Source organism: Sipha flava, unplaced genomic scaffold, assembly GCF_003268045.1.
Source record: "Sipha flava isolate LNK unplaced genomic scaffold, YSA_version1 124_pilon_pilon, whole genome shotgun sequence".
NCBI classification, from domain to species: domain Eukaryota; kingdom Metazoa; phylum Arthropoda; class Insecta; order Hemiptera; family Aphididae; genus Sipha; species Sipha flava.
Window position 1 is genome coordinate 191,443 of NW_020271750.1, and position 23,053 is coordinate 214,495.

Below are 23,053 nucleotides of genomic sequence, written 5' to 3' on the forward strand. Positions count from 1 at the left end.
GCATTATTTTTAATACTATTATTATTATTTTTGTTATGTTTTATCATATTTTTGCGGAAGTGTGTGTATATTATACGCGCGCGCAGCGTATCCGCACGGCGTATTTACTAATGTTAACATATTATGTCACGAGATCTTATTTTATAAACTTTTTTTTTTTTTATGATCTCTTTAAACCAGGAGGTTTTTCCGATCCCTTCGGGAGCAAATGAATATAACATTAAAGTATACATTATCTTGAAATGGTTAAAATTAAAAAAAAAAAATTATTTCCGTAAAATAAAATCATCGGTCTAACGAGTTCCTCAGAATGAGATTTTTATTGGTTTTTTTTTTCGTATAGCCTTTGATCGTATATGTGTTACTATAATTAGTTTTTAAGGAAACATCGTGTTTTTTATAATGTTCACTTATCGCTGTAAACGAAGAGGTGACTTAGTAGCTTGCACAATCGAATATGTCGTCGCGTCCGAACGTCTTCACTTTAAATGCGTGTTGTTTGTAAAGCTGCCAATGACCTTCTGTTGAATCCCGGCGTTTGTACTTACTCATAATATTACACAGACATATTTATTATATAAGTTAGTCACTACTAGACACTATATCCGATATTTTTGTATTCATATTTTATAACAATTATATAATTATTAATCTTATACACAAGAAAAATAAACGGCAAGTAATATGTAATTATACATAATTATATAAAAAAAAAAAATTCAGTATTTGTTAGTTAGAGTATAAGTTTACGTACATACCTTTTGTTTTTATTTGTATATTTTATTGTTTTGATTTTATTCCACGCGAACAAAATATTATACTGGTAATTTTTATTATTATTATTTTTTTTTTTTTTGTTAATGTGTTGTATAATTAAATTTTCGAAGCTTTATATATTATATCGTTCGATTGATTTTTTTTCTCTAAATGGTTATCACTGATTTTGTTTCGCTTGTTATTGGAACGAAGAAATATAATACTCGAAAGTGAAACAATAGCTTAGTTTTAATGATATGAAGACCTACCTACCTATGCACACATCGTTGACCCGAGTGGACGTGTATGTTTCGTAATTACTACACAGTATTTTTCATTAATCGCATTTTCGGTGGACTTTAACCTGTGATGTAATGTATTCTATTTTATAACATAGATGGGTAATCCATAAATCGCGTAACGCACATTAAGGAGAAGGTTATCGCTTACGGTTTACTGTTACCTTTTAATTTTGGAAAATCGTTTTCAGAAAAATGCTCATCCATAGTGTTCGAACCACGTGTAATTTCTATTCTCATACGAATGTGGACGAATCATATACACATGCGTGTAATGCATTCAAGTGGGAAACTGTTCCGTTTCTACCGTGATGTAACGCGGTCGGTGGTGATCAGTTAGATATGTGATATTCAGAGAAGGCTTTCCAATCCTATTGAATGTATTAAACCGTAGCTTGGGACCGTTTTTGGTTTTTGGAATCTTAATATTACAAATGAATGCAAATCGATTTATTTTGGTTATTAATGTTCAACATATATTTGTATGTATTCGAACATTGGACATGAAGTTGTAGCTGTATCACGATAAGACAAAGTTCAAGTACTTCACCGGTACTCATGAAGAACTGTCGTCTCTTACACATTCGACATTGGCCATAGGCCTTACAATAGTGATTTATGACCTAATGGGAACGTAGCGTCTACTCAGCAAATATAAATATTATGTGTGTAAACTAATGATGTGTAACAATCGTTATAACGTGAATTTTTTTTTTGTGTGCCCGTGTATAAGATTTCAACCAGAAGGAGTACTCCGATCGCAATTAAAATATAAAAACAAACGAAGTTACAGTTGGTACCTTTGGAATGTCATGTTTTGAATTTCTCGACAATTTTCCAAATGATTGCAAAAAAAATGCATGCAATTTTAAATTTCAACCGAAAAAATATCCTCATTAGTAAAGCTCGGATGTTAATGCATATTTTTTTCAAGCAACCAGAATTATACCCTAATATGATATAAATTCGATTCATGAAATCTTGATTGCAAATATGCAAACTTATTTTACGTATTTGACATTTTTGAGCATATAAATGCATATAACAATTGATTCTAGATTAAGTAGCATATATTTTATAAATAATAAGTATAATATTAAAAATTGTCCATATTGTTATAAATTATCAATCATTTCCGTTGATTGTGTTATTTTCAGTCTACAAAAACTACTTGTCGAACAAGGTGTATTTGTGTTGAGGTCATGGGGGGGGGGGGGGGGAAACAAATTTTTCTTCAATACAAACTTAAAAATAATTTACAGTTTATTACTGGGATTTATCCAAGGGGGTGAGGTGTTTCGGGTCCGGACTCCCCATTGAAATTTCTACATACTCAATGGTTTAATAGTAAATAGTATATACTATATAGTGTATTTTAATTTCCTATTATCTTCAATATACAGAGTGTACAGATTTTATAATATACCTATAATGTATAAACCATGTTCAATTTATACTGATTTTTTAATATTATTTATTACTATTAATTAAATAATGTATTTTTTTATAACATTTTACTACCAAATAAAAATTGATTTCAAATTATATTAAACTATATTAAATTAAGTATTAATAATAACAACACAAATAGTTCTTATTTAAGATTGTACTTTCAGTCTGAATCCTGTATAAAAAAAACAACAAATAATCATAGTAGTAATAGTACTTAATAATTATTTTTTAAAAACTTTAAAAAACAATTATGATAGGTAACTTAATTTAACAAATATCTAAGTAAAAAACATTAGGTTGATAAGTAGTCAAATAACAAATTCCAAAATTCTTTTTTTTTTATTTTGGCAAATTTGTTGATTGTTTCATCAATGGATACAATATTATTTTTATGCCCATGCAGCAAAGCTAAACCTGTTAGTTTATGATGGCCTATTCTTGATCTTAACCATGTATTCAATTTACAAGAATATATTTTTGGCCAATATTTGCAAGTTAAAGAATATGGAAACAGATATTGTCAGTTATTATGATTATTATTTGGATTAAGGGCTTCTAGCTATATAAAATACATTAATATGCATACATTTGTGCACAAAATAATGACTAAATACCTATGCACAACAAAAAGTACCAGATATTATGTTGTAAAAAAAAAAATAGGCGATTAAAATTATTAAGGACTTAAATAGCTCTAATAAATACAAAAATATAGAATATGCATTAATGTACCAAAAAATGACTAACTAGTAAATATGTGGTAAAAAAAGGGTTACTTTAAATTACTTTTTACTATCTGATAAATACCTCGGTTATGGTTGCAAATGTCTATAACCGTAGCAATATCCGTGGAAGATAATACCACTATTTGTTCCACAACCAAAAATGTTATGATATAAAAAGATAAACAAAAATTGATACCCATGATCAAATTAACATATTATTGAATTTATTATCATATTATAATGATAGACTAGTAATTTATGTTCTTAATTATTTATATAATACATTTTTTAAATAAATCAATGTATTATATTTTTAAAAAAAAGAGCCATGGGTGGGCGAATGCCCCCTCCACCTTCCCCTAAAATACGCCCATGTTGTCGGATAGTCGAAAGTCCTTCAAGTTTGAAAATATCAGCAAAATTTTTATTGTACAGAGTAATCATTATAATCCTGATACTTAAAGTGCCTAACTTATGTAAAATTTAACTGTAATAGATCGAAAACTAATTAACATGTTTTTTCATACTTATAAGCTGTGTTTTTTGTAAAAAAGTATTTTAAATACACATTCAAAAGAGTATACACATTTTTTGAATTAATATTAACTGTTTTTTTGCATATATTTGTTGAAAATTTAGATATATTAAATACATTTTATGCATATAATTGCATATTTTTATAAAATTTTGATTATTAACATCCGAGCTCTACTCATTAGTAATGAGCCATTACTAATAATCACATAATATTTTGTTAAACACAATTTTTTTTGTTGAGACTACACGATTTCGACTAGAAATATTGCTTTAATCATCATAATCATAAAAGATTTCTGATTGAAAAATGTGTCTATCTGGTACTTAGAAAGAATGTTATTTTATGAATTTCCCAACTGTTTTTTTAACAGCAGCAAAAAAACAATGAAAGTCATAATATAGTCATAAATAAATAAAGTCATAAATATACTGCATGATAGTTTTAAACTAAATCAAATTTTTTTCGTCATTCAAAAATTAATTTTCGTACTTATATAAAATGTTCACCGAATGTTTATATCACCGTTTGTTATACATGGATTTAATTTCAAAATGTTCAAAATGTTCAAATGTTCTTAACTATTTATATAAAATTGCAATTTTAATGTTTTTTTCGAAATATCTATAAAATCATTTCGGTTTGCCAAAAAGTCGAGAATTTATTATAAATTTCCTTAAAAATGTATATTATTGATTAAAGAAGAACATTGAGCTCAATATGTATAAAAAAAATACAAGTGTTTAATTATAAAATGTTGACGAAACGATAAGTCATGAACATTATTAAAATAAGTACATCACAAATAAGTAATAAGATTACAACATTATGTATGTAAACTAAATCTAAAACATTTAATATATTAATAAAAATATGTGCGTTAGTGGTTCATATTTTTTAAATTATGTATTCACCTTGATAATTGAGTATTAATTAAAACGTGAACATACGATAATCAGCGAATTTCAAATGTACAATCAGTATATATGCATAATGATATTTTACTGCTCTTAGAAATGGCAAAACAATTATAATTATCAAAAACTGTAAAATTTGTAATTTTTAAAAAAAAACCAATACATATTTTTGTACACTCATAATAGATTTGAAAACATACAATACGAATTATAATAATACGGAATGCTGATAAATGGTTAATCTTTGTATTCTGTATATTACAGTTAACAAAAATATAAAACAGGTATTTCCTTGAAAAACTTAATTTTTGTTGCAATAATCGTTTTTGTAAGAATTATTATAAATGAAAAATATTCTTTGTAAAGTAAAAAAATACATATTGTTTCAAAAAAAAAAAAATTAGTAATAATAATATTCCGTAACACGAAATATTGTCTTGTTGTAGATAATAAGAAATTTAAAATTATGTAAATTATTCATGATGTTCAATTTTTAACATATTACCCAATATAAAATGTTGTACACTTCAATTATAAGACAAATTGAATGTTGAATACGTCACCATACTATGATCACATATTACCTTAAATTTTTTGTGCTTAAAATTTGTGGGATTGATTCAATATAATTATATGATTATAAGATCTCCATCGTACATTTTTTTTTTTTTTTTGTATTTTGCCTGTGAATCCTTTCATAGTCACCTATGAAATTAATTTTATAGAAGTCAACCGAATGTTCATATTTTTAGTAAAGTTCTTACCGAATTTTAATTCCATATTTATATAAAACTAAATGGTATATCTACAGTAAATAAGCTAAAATATTCGAAATATAAAAAAACCACCGTTACAGGATGCTATAAATAGATACACTAATGGAATAATACAAGACTTACAAGTATTACAAAAATACTTACAAATTGTATCACATCATTTTAGTTTACATATATAATCAGTGGTGTAGATACAATTTTTTTCTGGGGGGGGGGGGGGTTTAAGAGTAAGTTTTTAAGTGCTCTTAGTATATCTTAAAACGAGGTCTCATATGTAATAATATTACATTTAAAATGGTATTATTATTGTGTCCCGTATTTAATGAAAATTATTTTGTTACTCAATTTTTAATATATACCTAATCATAGTAAAATCAAAATATTTTACTATAATATGTAAATATTAATAAATAATAATCAAAAATCATTAAAAAAAAAATCTGTGGGGGGGTGGAAACCCCTTACACCCTCCCCATGACTACGCCACTGTACATAACATAACTATATATTTTTGGATTATTAGTAGGGAACGGATTTAAATGCTCTAAAAAACAGGAAAAATGCCTTAAAAAAAATACGATTTAATGCCTTAAAAAAATGCTTTAACATCAAAAATGCACTAAAAAAATGCCCTGAAAAATTTTAAAAATGGGTTTATATTCAATAAAAACAAAATTTTGAATTTAAAACTTATAAAAAAACACATAATTATGAAAAATCTAATAAAAAATAAAAAAATATTTAAATACAATACAACCTTAATTAATTAACTTTCAATTATCTTGATATATGTCATACTATCTTCTTTTTACCCTTAAAAATAAAAAAATTAATAGGTATACCATTTAGATAGGCATATTCGTTATACTTTTACCTTTTGTTTCATAGCATTGTACTCGTATAATCAGGTGCTGCTTAATATTGTCAAACAGAAATCTTCGACGGTTATCGGCCAGTATTGTTTTGTATCTCGAGAAACTTCGTTCCACGTCAACTGACGTCATAGGTGCAAACTTCATATGAGCCATATCATCAACAGTTAGTTTTTCAGATATTGTACTATTTCGAGATGTTGCTTTTCCTTCCAAAATATTTGAAATTTGTGTCTACACGTGTCAACAATAATTTCGTAATTTCGTAACATAATACATATTTAGGTATTTTAATTTTTTTTAGAAAGAATGTGGAAAAAATGTTGAAAAAATGACTTAAAAACCACAAAATGCACTAAAAATTTCAAAAAATGCTCTAAAAATGCATTTAAGTCTTAAAAATATAAAAAAAATGCAAAAAAATGCAAAATAAAAGTTACATTTTTTTAATTCTTTGATGTATGAAATGAACTGTTTGCTTGGAAACCAATGTTTTCGGACATTCAGAAAAAAATGCAATTTGCATTCAAATCCGTTCCTTAATTATTAGGTTTAACGATTATTTATTATAATTTTTTTACTATGATTTAATGTGAACGATATGATATTATATTATACTATAATTTTTTTTAATAATATATCCTATTAATTTTATACTACTACTTGATTTTCTTCACTAGCGGCGTTTACTCAATTTTACCTTTTTTTTTTTTTCTGGCGGAGTTTATAGTAAAAAAAGGTAAGTGGCGGAATTTACATGCGCCCATTTGAAAGGTATTAAAGAAAATCCTATAGAGTGTACAATTTAATAGTTACATACATATACCTGTAAATTAGATAGAAAGGGGAGGGATGGATCATTGTTTAAATACTTTGTTTAAGGTTTGAAATATGCTTGCCACGCCACTACTGGTGAATGGTGTAGTGATCAACAGCATGATTACGTCATGTTTTGAGCGTCAAGGTATCAATCGCATAAAGTCATGTTTCCAAACGCAGATATAACTAAAAGTCCTTTGTATAGTTGTGCTGTGCTATGTGCACTTTTTCGAATTGTAGTAAAACTGCAGTACGGTAAGGTTAATGGAAGGTCATTGTCTGTCGCGGTCATTAAGGGGGCTGGAGCATGATCAATTTTCTTTCGAAAATATAGCTTACGACTTCAATCACTACTCTCTGTACTCTCAGTTCTATAGCATTCATAAGAATGTTCAATGCATTTTTGACATATGTAGAGTGTGTGTTAGCTTTATTTTGTAATTTGATCAATTTAAGTATAGCTAAGTGTACTTGATTAGATTATCATATTTTCTTTTATTTATTAATAGCATTAGAATTTTGATATTTATTAATTTTTAATTCTTAAATAAATGTTTGTAAGTACACAGCATACATTATAAACTTCTATGGCTATAAATATAAATTTAAGACGACAAATACATCAGTAAAAATACATTTGGAAACTATTCAGAGTAAATTTGTAATAAACTGATAATAATAATAATAATACTTGTTTGCTTTATTGCAAAGACAATCGAGGGACCACTTGGTTTGACCAAGAAATAAAACTCGATTTAAAAGTATACGCCCTATCTTTGCCGTATAGGCAACTTAACGTACTGTTACCTGACGGTTTACGGTATACGCAATCTAATATGCACGATGACGACTGTGACCAGGACGGAAGACTAGAACAATAAATTAATAATACAGGGAATAAGGAGATTGAATTTATACAAGGGAGTGGGGAAGATGAATTTAATTATTTTTGGGGGAGAGTCTCTGTGGTCGGATCGATCTGATGTAATGATCACAGAGCGCACAATAATTGGACAAATGTATTTAAAGGTGCCGTACAGACGAGAGCACAAACAGGGTGAGCAGTAAGCACACATGAGCGTTCGGCATTCGCCGTTTATGCATTCGTTTCGTCCCATACGAGTATGGACGTTCATCGCGCGCATCGCATATAGAATAATGCGGTGCGTACCTATTCCAGCTGTTCGCAATTGCGTGTATGTCTGTGAACGAGTGATATTTTTGCTTTGTTGTTACTTTGCTTGTTTATCAATTCAAAAAATTATCTACGTATAATATTTTCCTAGATAGTTATTTTTAAAATAATTTCATATAGTTCATCATAAACTAAATCTCTAAAATGCAAGAATTATATAAATGATTTAATATTTTGGCTACTCAATCAAAATTATTCGCGACCCAAAATTAGGTCGTGACCCATGATTGAGAAATACTGATCGAGCAAACCAAAACATCCAACACCTTGACCGGCATATACAGAGGATACACCAGTGTGCTAAATAGGAATGGGTAACAATTTTTAAACATCGATTTTCGATGTATCGATACATCGAAATTTGAAACATCGATTTTTTTACATCGATTCTCACAGTGAAAAATCGATGTTTTTAAAATTCGATGTACATAGAAAAAATATCGATGTTTACCGATGTTTTCACAAAAAAATTTTACTTTAAAAGCTGTTTTTTTAGTGAGGTGGAATTTTTAATTGCTACATTGTGCAAATTTTATACCTACTATTAAATGGTAATTAATTAGGTAAACCTTAAATATAAAACTATATGTTTCAATAAATATTAGATTAAACATTTTTATTTTGAATTATTTTGTTATATTATTTATTTGTATAAATCATTAGTTACCCACGATTAGTAATACATGTATAACTTACCTAATACCTATATTCATAAGAATAATTTTTTAAATAAATACAAATAACAATGTTTAATATAAAATGTTTTATTATAATAATAACTGTTATGAGCAGTTAATTAGTTATATGTACTAAGGTAAAGATAATAAGTACATTTTTTTTTTTTAGATAAATCATATAGGTTTTCTTAGTACTTAGTTATTAGTTATAACTTAAAATACATACAAATTACAAATATAATATTAATAAAAACAATAAAACTAAACAAAAAATATATAATATTAAAAACATAGCTTTGTTTATAAATTATAAAAAAAAAAACTAAAAACTTAAGAGAGTAAAATATTAAAAACATAACTTATGTTTATACATATATTAAAACAAATAGATTTTAACAAAAAAGATAATACTCGTATAATATTAAAAACGATAACTTTTTGTTTAAACATTTATGGCATAATACACAATAACTTGGTTATAATGACCATAACGTATCATCTAAGGATTGCAAAAATAATAATTTGTTAAGATGTTTTGGAGTTAAACGATTCCTTTGATTACTTAAAGTTAGTACAGCTTTAGAAAACAACCTCTCACTTGGTACAGATGTTACAACAGTTGACAAATATTTTATTGCAATGTTTGACACTATGGGATATACACTTTTCATTTTTTCATAAGTGAAGAGTATTGTCTGATAACCGAGCCACGCTTGATTTCAAGTATAAATTTAGTTCACTTGGAAACCACATGTCATCAGACCGAAGCTGCTCTCTACGTCTGGTAGATTGTTGTACCATAGATTCATGTTCTTGCCTAAATTGAAAGTTCTTGCTTTATCATGTTCTAAAACAAAATAAAAATATACACAGAATAATATTATAATACAGTTTTTTACATTTTATTTCTTGAAGTTTCCATACCTGTTGTTACAGTATCGTTGTCACTTGAGCTTTCACTATGATTTTGGTTTTGTTTTATCTCATCAGAAATATATTTTAACGTCTTACAGAGTGCCAATGGATCTTTAAAATAAATCTTTTTGAAACGTGGATTTAAAACTGTCGCTATGCTTAAAAAGTGCAATACTTTCAACTGAACCAAAACGTTTCTCACAATGAAATAAGGTTTCTTTTTTTAACTGAATGTCTAATTCTTGTGTAGGTTTGAATTGGCTGATGTCTTTAACCATCATGTATAACATAGGAATAACTATACTTCAAGTTATATATTTTTGACCACAAAGTTCTTTAGTAGATGCTTCAATAGGTCTTAAAAAATCTATAATATTAGAAATATCTTTGATTTCTTTTGCGGATATCATTGGTAATATATTTATGCACAATATCATTGATTATTTTGCTTAGTTTAGTGAAGCGTTCTAACATATAATAAGTACTGTTCCATCTGGTTAATGCGGTGCGTACCTATTCCAGCTGTTCGCAGTTGCGTGTATGTCTGTGAACGGGTGATATTTATACTTTGATTTTTTAAGTTTTATTAATTACATTGTGTATTATAATTATACCTATATCTTTATAAATATTATTATGAACAATTTACAAATCGTAAGTGCAGCATTTATTTTAATGCATGCATTAAAAAAAAGAAAATCACGGCGTGATAGGCGGTGGTGGATATCACAATTATATAAAAATAATAAAAACAGAGGCGTCATTTTTTTAAATGATATGTTGATGGACGAAAATCGGCTATTTTTTCAAAATTTTACTAGAATGTCACCTCAAGATTTTGAATATTTACTTACCCTTGTTGAAATGAATGTTTATCGGGGCAGAATACTATGTAGTCGTATTCAGTTATTTTTAATTTTTTTTTTTAAGACCTTCTTTTAGTTTGAATGATTAATATTTAAGAATAATTTATACTACACACAAAACGTATAAAAAGAAAAAATTATATTATTTAATTGTTAATTTTGTTGAAGTTCATTATACTACAGTTATTATCATAAAATTTACACATTGATTTTATTGTTAATATTTTTCAATATTTGCATGGTAGTAATTTGATTTTTTTTTGGGGGGGTAAGAGAGTTATTGTTTTTAAATTGCGAAGTATATCAAAGCCACTTGTAGCACTTAAGAATTATTTAATCATTAATTTTTTTATAAATGATTATTTAAAAGTTGTAGTGTGTTTCAATAACTATTGTGCAGTCATCCTTGCATTCGAGATTGTATTTTTATTTGTTTTATTATTTTTAGATAATACGGACTAAAAATATGGCGTTCGATTTGTTTAAGTCCGGATATTCTTGTTTATTTTTAATTTTATCGAAAATATTCTATTCTGTGCAAACATTTACCAATTTAGTGGCTATATATTCACTTGTATGTCTTTCGTCTAGTCCATATGCTCCTAATAATGCTGCGTTGAATTTATATTGATCTACAAAGTGAATAGTAACACCAATATAACTCCTAGTTTGGATGTCTATCCAAATATTTGTCGTTAAAGTGAAATATTGTACATTTTTTAATTTGGCCATAAAAATGTCCTTCATTGCATCATATTTTTTAAATGTTTTGCTAGAAATATATCGACAACTGGGTACTTTAAAATTTGGTGAAACTGTCTTCATTAAGTATTTAAACCCTTCATCTTTGACTATGATTAAAGGTTGATTGTCTTTACAAATCATAAACATAATTGCATGGATATTTTTTTCGGATTTGACATCACCTTTTTTGAACGGTGCCATAACACCAAATGATTCTGAAATCGTTTTTTGCCGTTTAAATACTCCCATAAAAGTTTTGTTGGATACGATATGATTTTTATTTTGTTCAATGGAACTTGCTGGTATATCATGAATCTTAGATGTTGATACCTCAGGAATCTCGGATACTGATGCCTCAGGACCCTTTGGTTTATTTTTATTAGATAATAAAGTATTTTTATGTTTAATAATTAAGGTTACCTATAAAATATGTTATGAAATAAATGTTGTGCTCACTTAGCGTACGATAAACCAGAATAAATATGCAAATGTTGAAATGCTTACAAATCCTAATGCTAATTATTTGAACTGAGATACCCACGTATTAATACTAAATATATTATACTCTACCTGATGATTCAATTTTTTTTGGCAAAGCAAACATGTTGCAGTTTTGTCATCGTATTTTTTTAAAAAACTTCCATACATTGCTATTTTTTTTTTTACTCATTTTGTAATTTCAAACAATTGAATACGAAATATTAATCAATTAAAACAAAACGTATACAAATACAGAGCATTAGAGCAATAATATAATTGTTCTTTAGTCTTTACTACATACTACACAGTACACGTAGTCGAAAACCATAATGAAAATTAATATTGATATACTAAGTTTATTATACTTTAATAATACTGTTTCACCCCACTTAATCAATTTTAATAATAGTTAGGAATTGTTCAAAAATATAGGATTTAGACATGGGCTTAATCTTTACTCTTATTCTTAGTATTTTAATGCAATAGAGTCAATAAAGGGTCTGATCAAAGGTAATTACTTAATTGAAATATCAACATTAAAAGAAATTCAAATCGTTCCGACATTCTAAAGTCATGTGTTCCAGGAAATACTAATTGACATCTTAAACAGTCATAATATTACTTACGTACGATACGGCATGGAGACCCAGAATTTTATATCAACTAAATAAAATTATCACAAAAGGAAATATGCTCGATTTTATCACAAATTTTCTCAGCCACCGCACTTTCCAAGTTAAAACCTCCAATAACCTTTCTGACTCCTTTTGCCAAGAAAACGGAGTCCCACAAGGTTCAACCATCTCCGTCGCCCTTTTTCTTATAGCGATCAATGACATCACCGAAGAAAGAAACTCTCCCTGTATACCAATGCTATATGCAGATGATTTTACCCTGATCTGCCGTAGCACAAACTTTGCTCTTATTCAACAATTTATACAAAATTCAACTAATAAGCTTATGTCTTGGTCTAAATTGTCTGGTTTTCGTTTTTCTTCATCCAAAACTAACCTCTTAATCTTCAACCAAAAAAGAAAATCACAAAAAATCTCCATCAACATCGGAGACCGCACAATATAAGATCAACCTAGAGTTAAAGTTTTAGGTATAACATTCGACAGCAAAGCCTCATGGATTTCACACATCCAAAACTTAAAAAATTCCATCACCTCCAGACTTAACATAATAAAAATACTGGCCCACACCTCTTGGGGTGCCCAATCTTCTACCCTCTTGAAAAAACACAAAGCCTTTATCCTTTCCAAAATGGATTATGGGGCTCCTTTATTCTCCACCGCCAAAGTTTCTCATTTAAATTCACTGGAGACTATACACAACACGGAATTCGTTTATCCATCAGCGCCTTCCGCTCCAGCCTCATTCCTAGCATCCATGCAATAGCAGGCATTCCATCTCTAGCAACACGATGGGAAGAACAAACGTCCAAAAAAGCAGCCAAAATGTCAAGACTGCCTCGAGACAGCACATATCATCCTAAATACTCTTCTAATAATATATACACAAAATACGATCTCGAAAACATAATTCCGACCGAAACCCCTTTATGTCCACATTGGTCTTTTTCAATGAATATTGACCTAGACCTGCACTAATTTCCAAAAAAGTCCACATGCCCTAACACATTTAAAAACCTATTCAAGGAAAAACTCTCACTATCTCATACTCATACACAAATATACACCGACACTTCTCTCTCGGAGGGCAGAGTTTGTATGGCCATCATTCATGATGACAACCAGATCCAATGGAGACTCTCGGAAAAATACTCCATGTATACAGCTGAAGCTCTAGCTATTTTCAAAGCCATCAAATACACTATTTCAGAAATAAATAATAACAATATCACAATTTATAGTGATTCACTATCTACTCTTACTAGTCTTAAAAATATCCAAAATCCTACCGAAGTAGTCAGAAAAATTCATAACGCCCACTATAAAACACATCTATCAGGCAAAAACATTTCGTACTCATGAATTCCTGATCACTGTTGCATCGATGGTAACGAACGTGCGGACAAGGCCGCCAAACAAGCTCACACAAATACTAATATTCCCTACTCCTTCCTCTTCTCTTACAGCTATATAAAAAAGGTCATCGAAAGGGATACATGTCAACAATGGGAAACACAATGGAACAATATGACCACGAAGCTTAATGAAATTAAAAGATCAATACTACCCTGGACTTTTCCTGTCAACACCCCAAGAAAATACGAAACAGCTATTAACCGCCTCAGAATCGGACACACACGTCTTACACACGCACACTTAATGAAAAAAAGAGGACCCCCCCATTTGCATATGCTGTGGGGTCCCTCTACAAATATTAGACTTTGGAAATGTCTTGGAATCACACCAACAAAAACTTCATTTGAGCATCTTGTTTCTGGAGAACAAATTTACATGTTTGCTGACATTCCACATCTTCTGAAATTTGTTAGAAATAATTTATTGAATAGTGGTTTTATTTTACCGAATCAAACATACGTTGGAAAACAAGTTCTTCAAGAAGTTGTTGGTCTAAACAAAGGAGATTTAAGTTGTGTTTACAAAGTTACAGATCTCCATTTAAATGTAGTAGGATCACAAAGACAAAATGTAAAATTGCAGCCCGGGTATTATCTAATTCAATGCCAAAAGCAATTTCATATTTTGGCCAAAAAAATGTATTGCAATTCCCTAATTGAAAAGAAGTAAATTAATATTATGATAAAAAAATTTATATTTAGACTTAGAAGTTCACATCTATCATTATATACTCTTACTAGTTTCATTATTAATGTTGTTTCCTTCTACCTTCCAATAATGTTATTATAAAATTGTTTAAATGCTTAATTTTTAATTCTAACCAGGCATCAAATGTAATTTGATCATTTTAAAAAAAATGTAGTTTGCCAAAACGTGGTTTTCCATAAAAATTCCTGTTTTCGTAATTCTTTTTTGGTTTTTCCGATGCTTTTAAAAAGTATTGAAATAGTTTGATTTTTGACTTGCCAAAGTATCATCTATATTTACTTTCTTTTCAGAAAAGTTGCTGTTTAAGAAAATCGAAGCACAGGCCACAGTTATAATATGTTGTATAATCATCCTCATTCAATAATCGTCGACATCTATAGTCGAATATATACTAAAATGTCACTTATAACATGTTGAGTTAAATAGTTTGTTTGAACCGGAACGATAAACGTATCTTTTTTACGAACAGGAACACTAAAAAAATCTTTTTTGTGAACCGTTAGTGGTGCCTGTTAAATACAGGATTCACTACTGACTATTAGAGACGTAGAGTATGGAATATAACCCATAATCGATGCTACGCCAGTAAATTGTATAAATTGCAGTTATGTTGTGCAATAATATTACGTTGCACACCATCAAAAGTATACTTGGGAGTTAATTATTGACCTATAAATTATAGTTTAATTGTCTTAACTATCCAGGTACAATTTAATCGAACTAAAAACTTAAGAAATAATTAATGTTTACAAATGAACAACTTAACTAACTGAAAATAACTAATTACTTTAATTCGTATTCATTTCTTTTCGATCGACTATTTTTCATCGGTTAGTTATATTTGAAATTAAATTTTGTTGGTTCATTTTTTATGCAAATATTTTTACAGATTTATTCAGTCGATCATCATCGAATTTTCGAATCCGTTTTAAGACTTTAGACTTCTTTGTACATTATATTTATTTTGTAGAGCATCATAAAGTCAATGAAATTATTGTGTTGTAAAAGTCTATAAACTATTTTCGTAAGCTTGAGATCGCAACACTAAAATACACAGTTTAAAATTACATTAGAAGTGATCAAGAAATAGATATACTCTGGAATGTGTACGGAATATAAACTGAAAACTCACTGGAATCTACTTTGTCACGGAGATTATAACGTGTTGCTATATTCTCTTTGATCATGAGTTTATTTGGTTATGTCTCGCGACGCTTATCGTTATCATTTACAAGCGACAAGAAAATACACTTCGAATTTTTCAAAAATAGTAAATACGAGGATGTGAATGTATTCAGCTAGGTTCAATATTCTTTGCGGTCGATGGTAGTCGTTTCGTTTCTTTTATTCAATGTGAAATTAAAATCAAAAAATTGAAATTTCTACGACTGATATCATTCAAAAATGTTGCGTTTATACAATTTTGATTTGCAAACGAATTTTAGCATGAAATATTTGAACAAAATATCAGTACCGGATGTGCAATATTCTGATCGAAACATTATACCGCGGGTAGAAGAGGTAATTACTAATTGTTTGAATTACAAACTAGAGGATTTTTTTGTGTTCTATTGACTTACTCGAACCGAATAACTTGTTATAGTATTTGAACCGTTTCATGGAATCTTCAAGGAAAAGAAGGTTTCTTGACAAAGAACTAATAGTCAATGATTTACGATCGGCGTATCCAGAATATAACAGAAAGCCTTGGGGTGTTATGTCAAATTTAATTGCTAGAGGTAAGTTTATTGTGAATAACATTTTACCATTAGATAATTTCCTATTTTTTCAGCATTAGCAGCAATTGACAATATGAAAAATGTAAATGATGTAGAAGACAAATCATCTGATGGATCAACTATTGATATTATGTCATCTGGAGAAGAAAATATTGATATTACAAATGATTTAGATCCACCTGAAAGCTCAAATCATTATATCACCGATGTAAACAGTTCAGAAATAGCCCAAGAGTAATCTATCCCAACTATCCTAATTAATTTCATTATTAAACACAGTTAATTATTTATTTTTAAATTATAATTTTAGTATTGGTTCAAATTCATTTGTATGTAATGTACAAACAAATGGTAGCAGTAGTAAACCAGCAGAACATCTTCCTCCGCCTGCTAATGAACCAGAAAATTTGGCAAGAAATTTAATTTTTTTTATTACATTTTATATTGCGAGAATTTATTTATTTATTATTTATAGTCTGGTTGGGTTATCGACAAGACTCCATATAAAAGTATAAAAAGAAAAAATAACTTGGATAAGACTATGGAAGAATTGCCTACACCTTTGAAAAAAGTTTGTCAACAAATGGGGACCGCGGAACGGGTTAATGTGACATTTGATGATTTAGCTGGCTGCGATTCAGTGTTATTGGTACAATATTTATTTATATATAATCTATGTGTTTGCATATCATGTTTTAATCTTATTTTTAGGAAATATGTCAACTAATTATGCATATTAAGCACCCAGAAGTATATAAAACATTAGGTGTGTCTCCACCTAAAGGATTTTTATTGCATGGGCCACCTGGATGTGGTAAAACATTGTTAGCACAGGCAGTTGCAGGAGTATTTATATGAGAATTATTTACTTAATATTGTATCATATTCAATAATTTTTAAATTGGTTGATAGGAATTAAAGATACCTTTGATAAGCATAGCTGCTCCACAACTTGTTGTTGGCATTAGTGGAGAATCGGAAAAACGAGTGAGAAAACTGTTTGAAACTGCTGTAAAGTCTGCACCTTGTGTGCTTTTCATTGATGAGGTTGATTCAATTTCTCCACATAGAGAAACAACTTCACGTGATATGGAACGTAGAATTGTAGCCCAACTACTATCATCTTTAGACAGTGAGATTTTTTATTAATTTCTGTACCTACTACTATAATAGAATAATATACATACACAAACATAATACTATATATATATATATATATATATAAATGTTTAAATATTTTTAATAATATCAGTATAAATACAAAAATTAAAATTAAATTGAAGTTCTTGCCTGAAGTATTATAATGTATTTAATTATTTATGATATTTTTTTTTTCGAAATTAGTTTTAAACATTTGTGGATATTATAAAATAATATTCTAAACAAGAAATTTTATTTTTATTCACTGTTGATATTATTTAAGTATTTAATTATTTTTAATAATACTTTGTTATACATGTCCATTTGTTCATTTATATATATTTTAAATATTTTTTAAGGCTTAAAAGATGATGACAAAGTTATTGTGATTGGTGCTACAAATCGCCCTGATAGTTTAGATCCAGCATTGAGACGAGCTGGTAGATTTGACCGAGAAGTTTGTCTTGGTATACCCGACAGACAATCCCGCAGAGCAATGCTAGATCTTATGTGTAAAAATTTACGAATTGATCCAACAGTTAGTTTGGATAGATTAAGTGAATTAACTCCTGGTTATGTTGGAGCTGATTTAAAATCTCTTACTAGAGAAGCAGCTACTGTATCAGCTAACAGGTATATTATTTCATGCATGTAATTTATTTAAATATGAAAAGTGTATATATTTTATTGTAGAAAATTAGTTGATAAGGTCTTATTTCACATTTCTCATTTTGATATCCTTGTAGAGGAGTGTCTTAAAAAAAAGGACATTATTTTATTATATACTCTACACACATATTGTAAACTGTAATTTACTTTAAAATTATTACTTTTGGCTTACTGATTTAAAAAAAAAAATAACAAATAAAGAGATGGATGAACTTAATTTTCAGTATATAAACACAAGTATTATTATTATTAAACTCTGTATTAATTAAATTAAATATAAAGTAATTTTATACTTAAATACAATAAAATTATGATTACTGTAAGTGCTAAAAGCTTAATATAAAAAAGAAAGTTAAGTCATTAAACTTTTGAGTTGTTAAAGAATGAATTTAAGTAAAATATTTTATATTATTGATCTTCCAGTAGATCTGAAGAAATAGGTTATACTATTTTGATATTGTTTTTAATATTCATAATACAATTTGAGTTCTACATATGAAACTAGACATTTAGAATGACTCAAATAAAGCCATATTATTTAGTTGAAATATTTATTGCAGCCAATTTTTATTATGATTTTGTTAATTATTTGTTTGAAAAAATAGTAATTTTAATTGGATGAATTTCAATGCTATAATTTATATATTGTGTTGTATATTAATTGTTTAAATATTTTCGAGTAAAATGTTTTCGTTATTATATTTATAATCGTTATATTTTACTAGAACCATTGAAGCTATTAAAAAGAGATTACAAGTTATATCTAATGTCGGTACACTAGTTGAAACTGAACAGCTATTGGGTTATAACAAAAATACAATGGTTAAAGATACCTTGAATTTGCTACGCTCTGATAATGTCATCTCAATAGATGAAGTGAGTCAAACGCAAATCACATTAGATGATTTTAAAGAAGCTCTTAAGAAAGTTGTCCCTTCGTCCAAAAGAGAGGGCTTTGTCACTGTGCCCAATATTACATGGGACGACATAGGTTCTTTAAAGAAAATTAGACAAGAATTACACATGGCTATGTTGGTTAGTATATTGAAAAGTTTCAGTTTTTCATTTTTTAACATACATTTGTTATATATAATATTGATTATGATTGATTATATTTATTTATATTATTATATTAGATTATATTAAAGTAAGTTTTTTTTTCATTTTAGGCTCCTGTAACTCATGCTAAAGAGTTTAATGCATTGGGTTTAGATGTTCCTACTGGAGTATTGTTATGTGGACCACCAGGTTGTGGAAAAACACTGTTAGCCAAAGCTGTTGCAAATGAAGCTGGTATTAATTTTATATCTATTAAAGGTCCTGAACTATTGAACATGGTAAGTATAATAGTAGTATAATTATATTTTTCTATTATTTTGATCACCATTTAAGATTATAAAATGGTATTACATCCTTGTTATTTCAGTTACTATTGCACTATTTTCAAACCATTTACCACTTATCGAATATTTTTGCCTTTTTTAAACTTACTTTTGCAACTGTAGTGTCTTGATAGCTATTATTTTTTAAATTAAAAGTTTTTGACTAAATTGTTGATAAATTCATAATTTTAAATCTCAGTTTTTCTAGAAAATAAATAAGTTATCTTTCATTATTCGAAAATCAATTTGTATAAGTCTATATTTAATATCAGTTAAATGAAATAATGAAAAAGTATTTTATAATATTGTTTCATTGTAGTTTTACTTTATTTAAGCTAATCAATGTAATTTTTGTTTAGTATGTTGGTGAAAGTGAAAGAGGGGTACGTCAATGTTTCCAAAGAGCACGTAATTCACAACCATGTGTGATATTTTTTGATGAGATTGATGCACTTTGTCCGAAACGAAGTGACATGGATGTATGTATAATTTTAATGTTAATATTGTTTTTCAATATTAAATATAAATAAATAAATAGGCGAATGGTCGTTCTGGTCAACGTGTTGTCAATCAATTGTTAACTGAAATGGATGGTTTTGAAGGTGCTCGAAGTGGTGGTGTATTTGTTATGGGAGCAACTAACCGACCCGATATGATTGATCCTGCTGTACTTAGACCTGGTCGTTTGGATAAAGTTTTATATGTTGGATTGCCAGATGAAGAAGGGCGTGTAGACATACTTAAAGCTGTGACTAAAGTAAAATACATTTTGGTTAGGTTTTTCTAAAGTTTACTTAAATGTTATGTAATTTTAGAACCGTACAAGACCAGTGTTGGCAGACGATGTAGATTTGGAAGCAATTGGAAAGAACGAAAAATGTGCACACTTCACAGGAGCTGATTTAGCAGCTCTTGTTCGAGAAGCAGGGATTTTATGCTTACAAGAGTATATAACCTCCAATGAACTAAACAAAAAATTAGCCATCCAGAGTAAACATTTTGATGATGCAATGATGAAAATTAGACCTTCGGTTTCTGCTGAGGTATTTAGTTATATTATGTATTTCTTTTTTAATTTTTATGAAAAACAATACTATATTTAATGGTAGAATTACCAATAATAATAATAATTATAAGTTGTTAGTTACAGATAATAAATGATTATTTAACATTTATGTTTATGTTGGAAGTTTAATAAACAAAAATATTAGCATTCAAGTGTAAAAACATTTAAAAATATATGTATAATATTATAATTACAATTAATTTAAAAAATAATTATAAAATCAAGTTAATAAAAAAAATAAATAAATTAAAGTTTGTATGTAAAGTAGATTTTTATTAATAAATTCTGATTATAATTATACATTTTAAAATAACTGAACTGTTACCCACAGTTTACTTTTTACTCTAAATTTTTAGATATTCTTTATTTCATGTATAATAATTTATTTATTTATTATTTGATCCTTTTTTATATACTCTAATTATTATAAAAATAAAAATATGTTTTATATGTATATTAGTCTTTATATAAAGGCATTGGTATGGCCAAATTGACAAAGCAGCAATATCTAACCGTATTGTTGACGATTTAAACCCAACTATTAGTAGTTCTGCTTTCTTAATAGATGACCGTCTCTAGAGACTAATCGCCATTAGGGTATAGAAGGTAGTTTTCTTCTAACATTGTAAATAAGATTGAAAAATAAATGTTGAGATACAATCTTTTAAATAAAATATTAGTTTATCTAAAATGAAATAATTATTTTTATGAAAATGGAAGAACTTAAATGTAAATTTAATTTTAACACTACAATAATCTACTTCAAAAAACGTTTTGTACCTTTTAGTAAAATTATGTTTTTTTTTCACATATTTTGGTTATTATTTATTAAACAAATATTAATAATATGTTTTTGAAAATTTATAATTTTGTATTTATTTTTCAGGATCAATTACATTACGAATTACTGAAATCGCAATACGCCGCACCAAGATGTTGAAATTAATGTAATTTCACTGACAAGATTGAAATGAAAGATATTATTTATAAACGCTAATATATCTTAAAAAACAAATGTTTGTTCCTGTTAATTATTATTTTTATTTTGTAATTCCTTGTTGGACCATAATTGTATTAGTTGTTTCGAGTAACTGATGAATCTGTTTTGAATTGTTAACATGATACACTGTGTGTACATTGAACATTTTATTAAAATATCCAATTAGCTTGTCCCCATTTTGCAAACTATTTCATAACAATAAAATCAAATCAAAATCGGTTTAATATTTTTGTAGGATAACTAATGTTAGAAATGTCTAACCTAACGACGGAATAGCTGTGGCGAGTCGTGAGTTTGTTGTTGAAATGATGTACGATGTTGTGCTGCAGTAATTTCAACCGTTGTATCGGTGTTGTTCAAGGCCGGATTAAGGGGGTGGTCTAGCCGAGTTAGGTTAGGTTAAGTTAGGCCCTCTCAAGTATCCAAGTGATAGGGGCCCAAACAATTTTAAGCCGATACACAATTTTTTAACATACTAAAATTAATAGTCTTATAGACATATTGTATATACAATGCCGTAACTACAATTTTAAAGCCCAGGTGCAAAAATATTTTAGAGGCCAATCATCATCACTTAATCATCTTAAATATTAGGAATATAGAAAATCATATATGAAAAATTAATTCAATTATCTCACAGTTCCGGTTCTAAAGATCGTAAAATGCTGCATTTGAAATCGTGTACATTTATACGCATATATGTGTACAATGAAATTGTATGTATATGTTACGGGTAATGTTAACATTTGGATAATGTCGACATTATCCGTCTAAAGTCCACATTAGCCAACTGTTATCATTACCCGCCATGAATATTATTAAATGTTGGCTAATGTTAACATTAACCGGATAATATGATATTAGCCAAGGACTTTTGGATAATGTCTTAATAACCAGAAAAATTTAACTGTTTAATTGAGATCAACCTGACAACGACTATTTATTTCTGAATGAATTATTGGTTTAACTATAAGGCCTTTTCGTTTAGATGACAGCTTTGTTTGGCAGGGTCGGCAAAATTTTAAGAATATAAGTACAACTTCTTGAGTCAAATTTTTGTATTTTTTTTTATTTCTGCCATCATTCAATGTTTACCACCATAACCAATATTAAGATATATCTCATTTAATATGTCATATAATTCATCATTTTTTACGTAATATAGTAAATTAGTACTACCTTTTTTAATAGGTTCTATAAGTGTCTCTTCTCCTCCGATATTAATAATTTCAAATTTATTCAAACCACAAGATTTATTGCCGCCTTTCAA

At 28.1% G+C, this 23,053-nt stretch overlaps 1 protein-coding gene across 1 annotated transcript; it reads left to right on the top strand.

The window, feature by feature from the left end:
* The first annotated feature begins 16,022 nt into the window (after positions 1-16,022).
* LOC112694181 (nuclear valosin-containing protein-like) lies at positions 16,023-22,009 on the top strand. Its single transcript, XM_025569570.1, has 14 exons — positions 16,023-16,308; positions 16,391-16,526; positions 16,580-16,760; positions 16,837-16,936; positions 17,002-17,175; positions 17,238-17,372; positions 17,439-17,658; positions 18,026-18,299; positions 19,061-19,370; positions 19,505-19,672; positions 20,077-20,196; positions 20,256-20,474; positions 20,533-20,760; positions 21,670-22,009. The coding sequence occupies exons 1-14, from the start codon at positions 16,192-16,194 to the stop codon at positions 21,721-21,723; spliced, it is 2,436 nt and encodes an 811-aa protein (XP_025425355.1). The 5' UTR covers positions 16,023-16,191; the 3' UTR covers positions 21,724-22,009.
* The last annotated feature ends 1,044 nt before the right edge of the window (positions 22,010-23,053 follow it).

What these genes read in the sequence shown, in the direction of transcription:
- LOC112694181 (XM_025569570.1), top strand. Translation starts at nt 16,192, where the DNA reads ATGTTGCGTTTATACAATTTTGATTTGCAAACGAATTTTAGCATGAAA. An exon ending in CTAATGAACCAGAAAATTTG is followed by an intron (nt 16,937 to 17,001) that starts GCAAGAAATTTA and finishes TATTATTTATAG; the next exon opens with TCTGGTTGGGTTATCGACAA. An exon ending in CGAAACGAAGTGACATGGAT is followed by an intron (nt 20,197 to 20,255) that starts GTATGTATAATT and finishes ATAAATAAATAG; the next exon opens with GCGAATGGTCGTTCTGGTCA.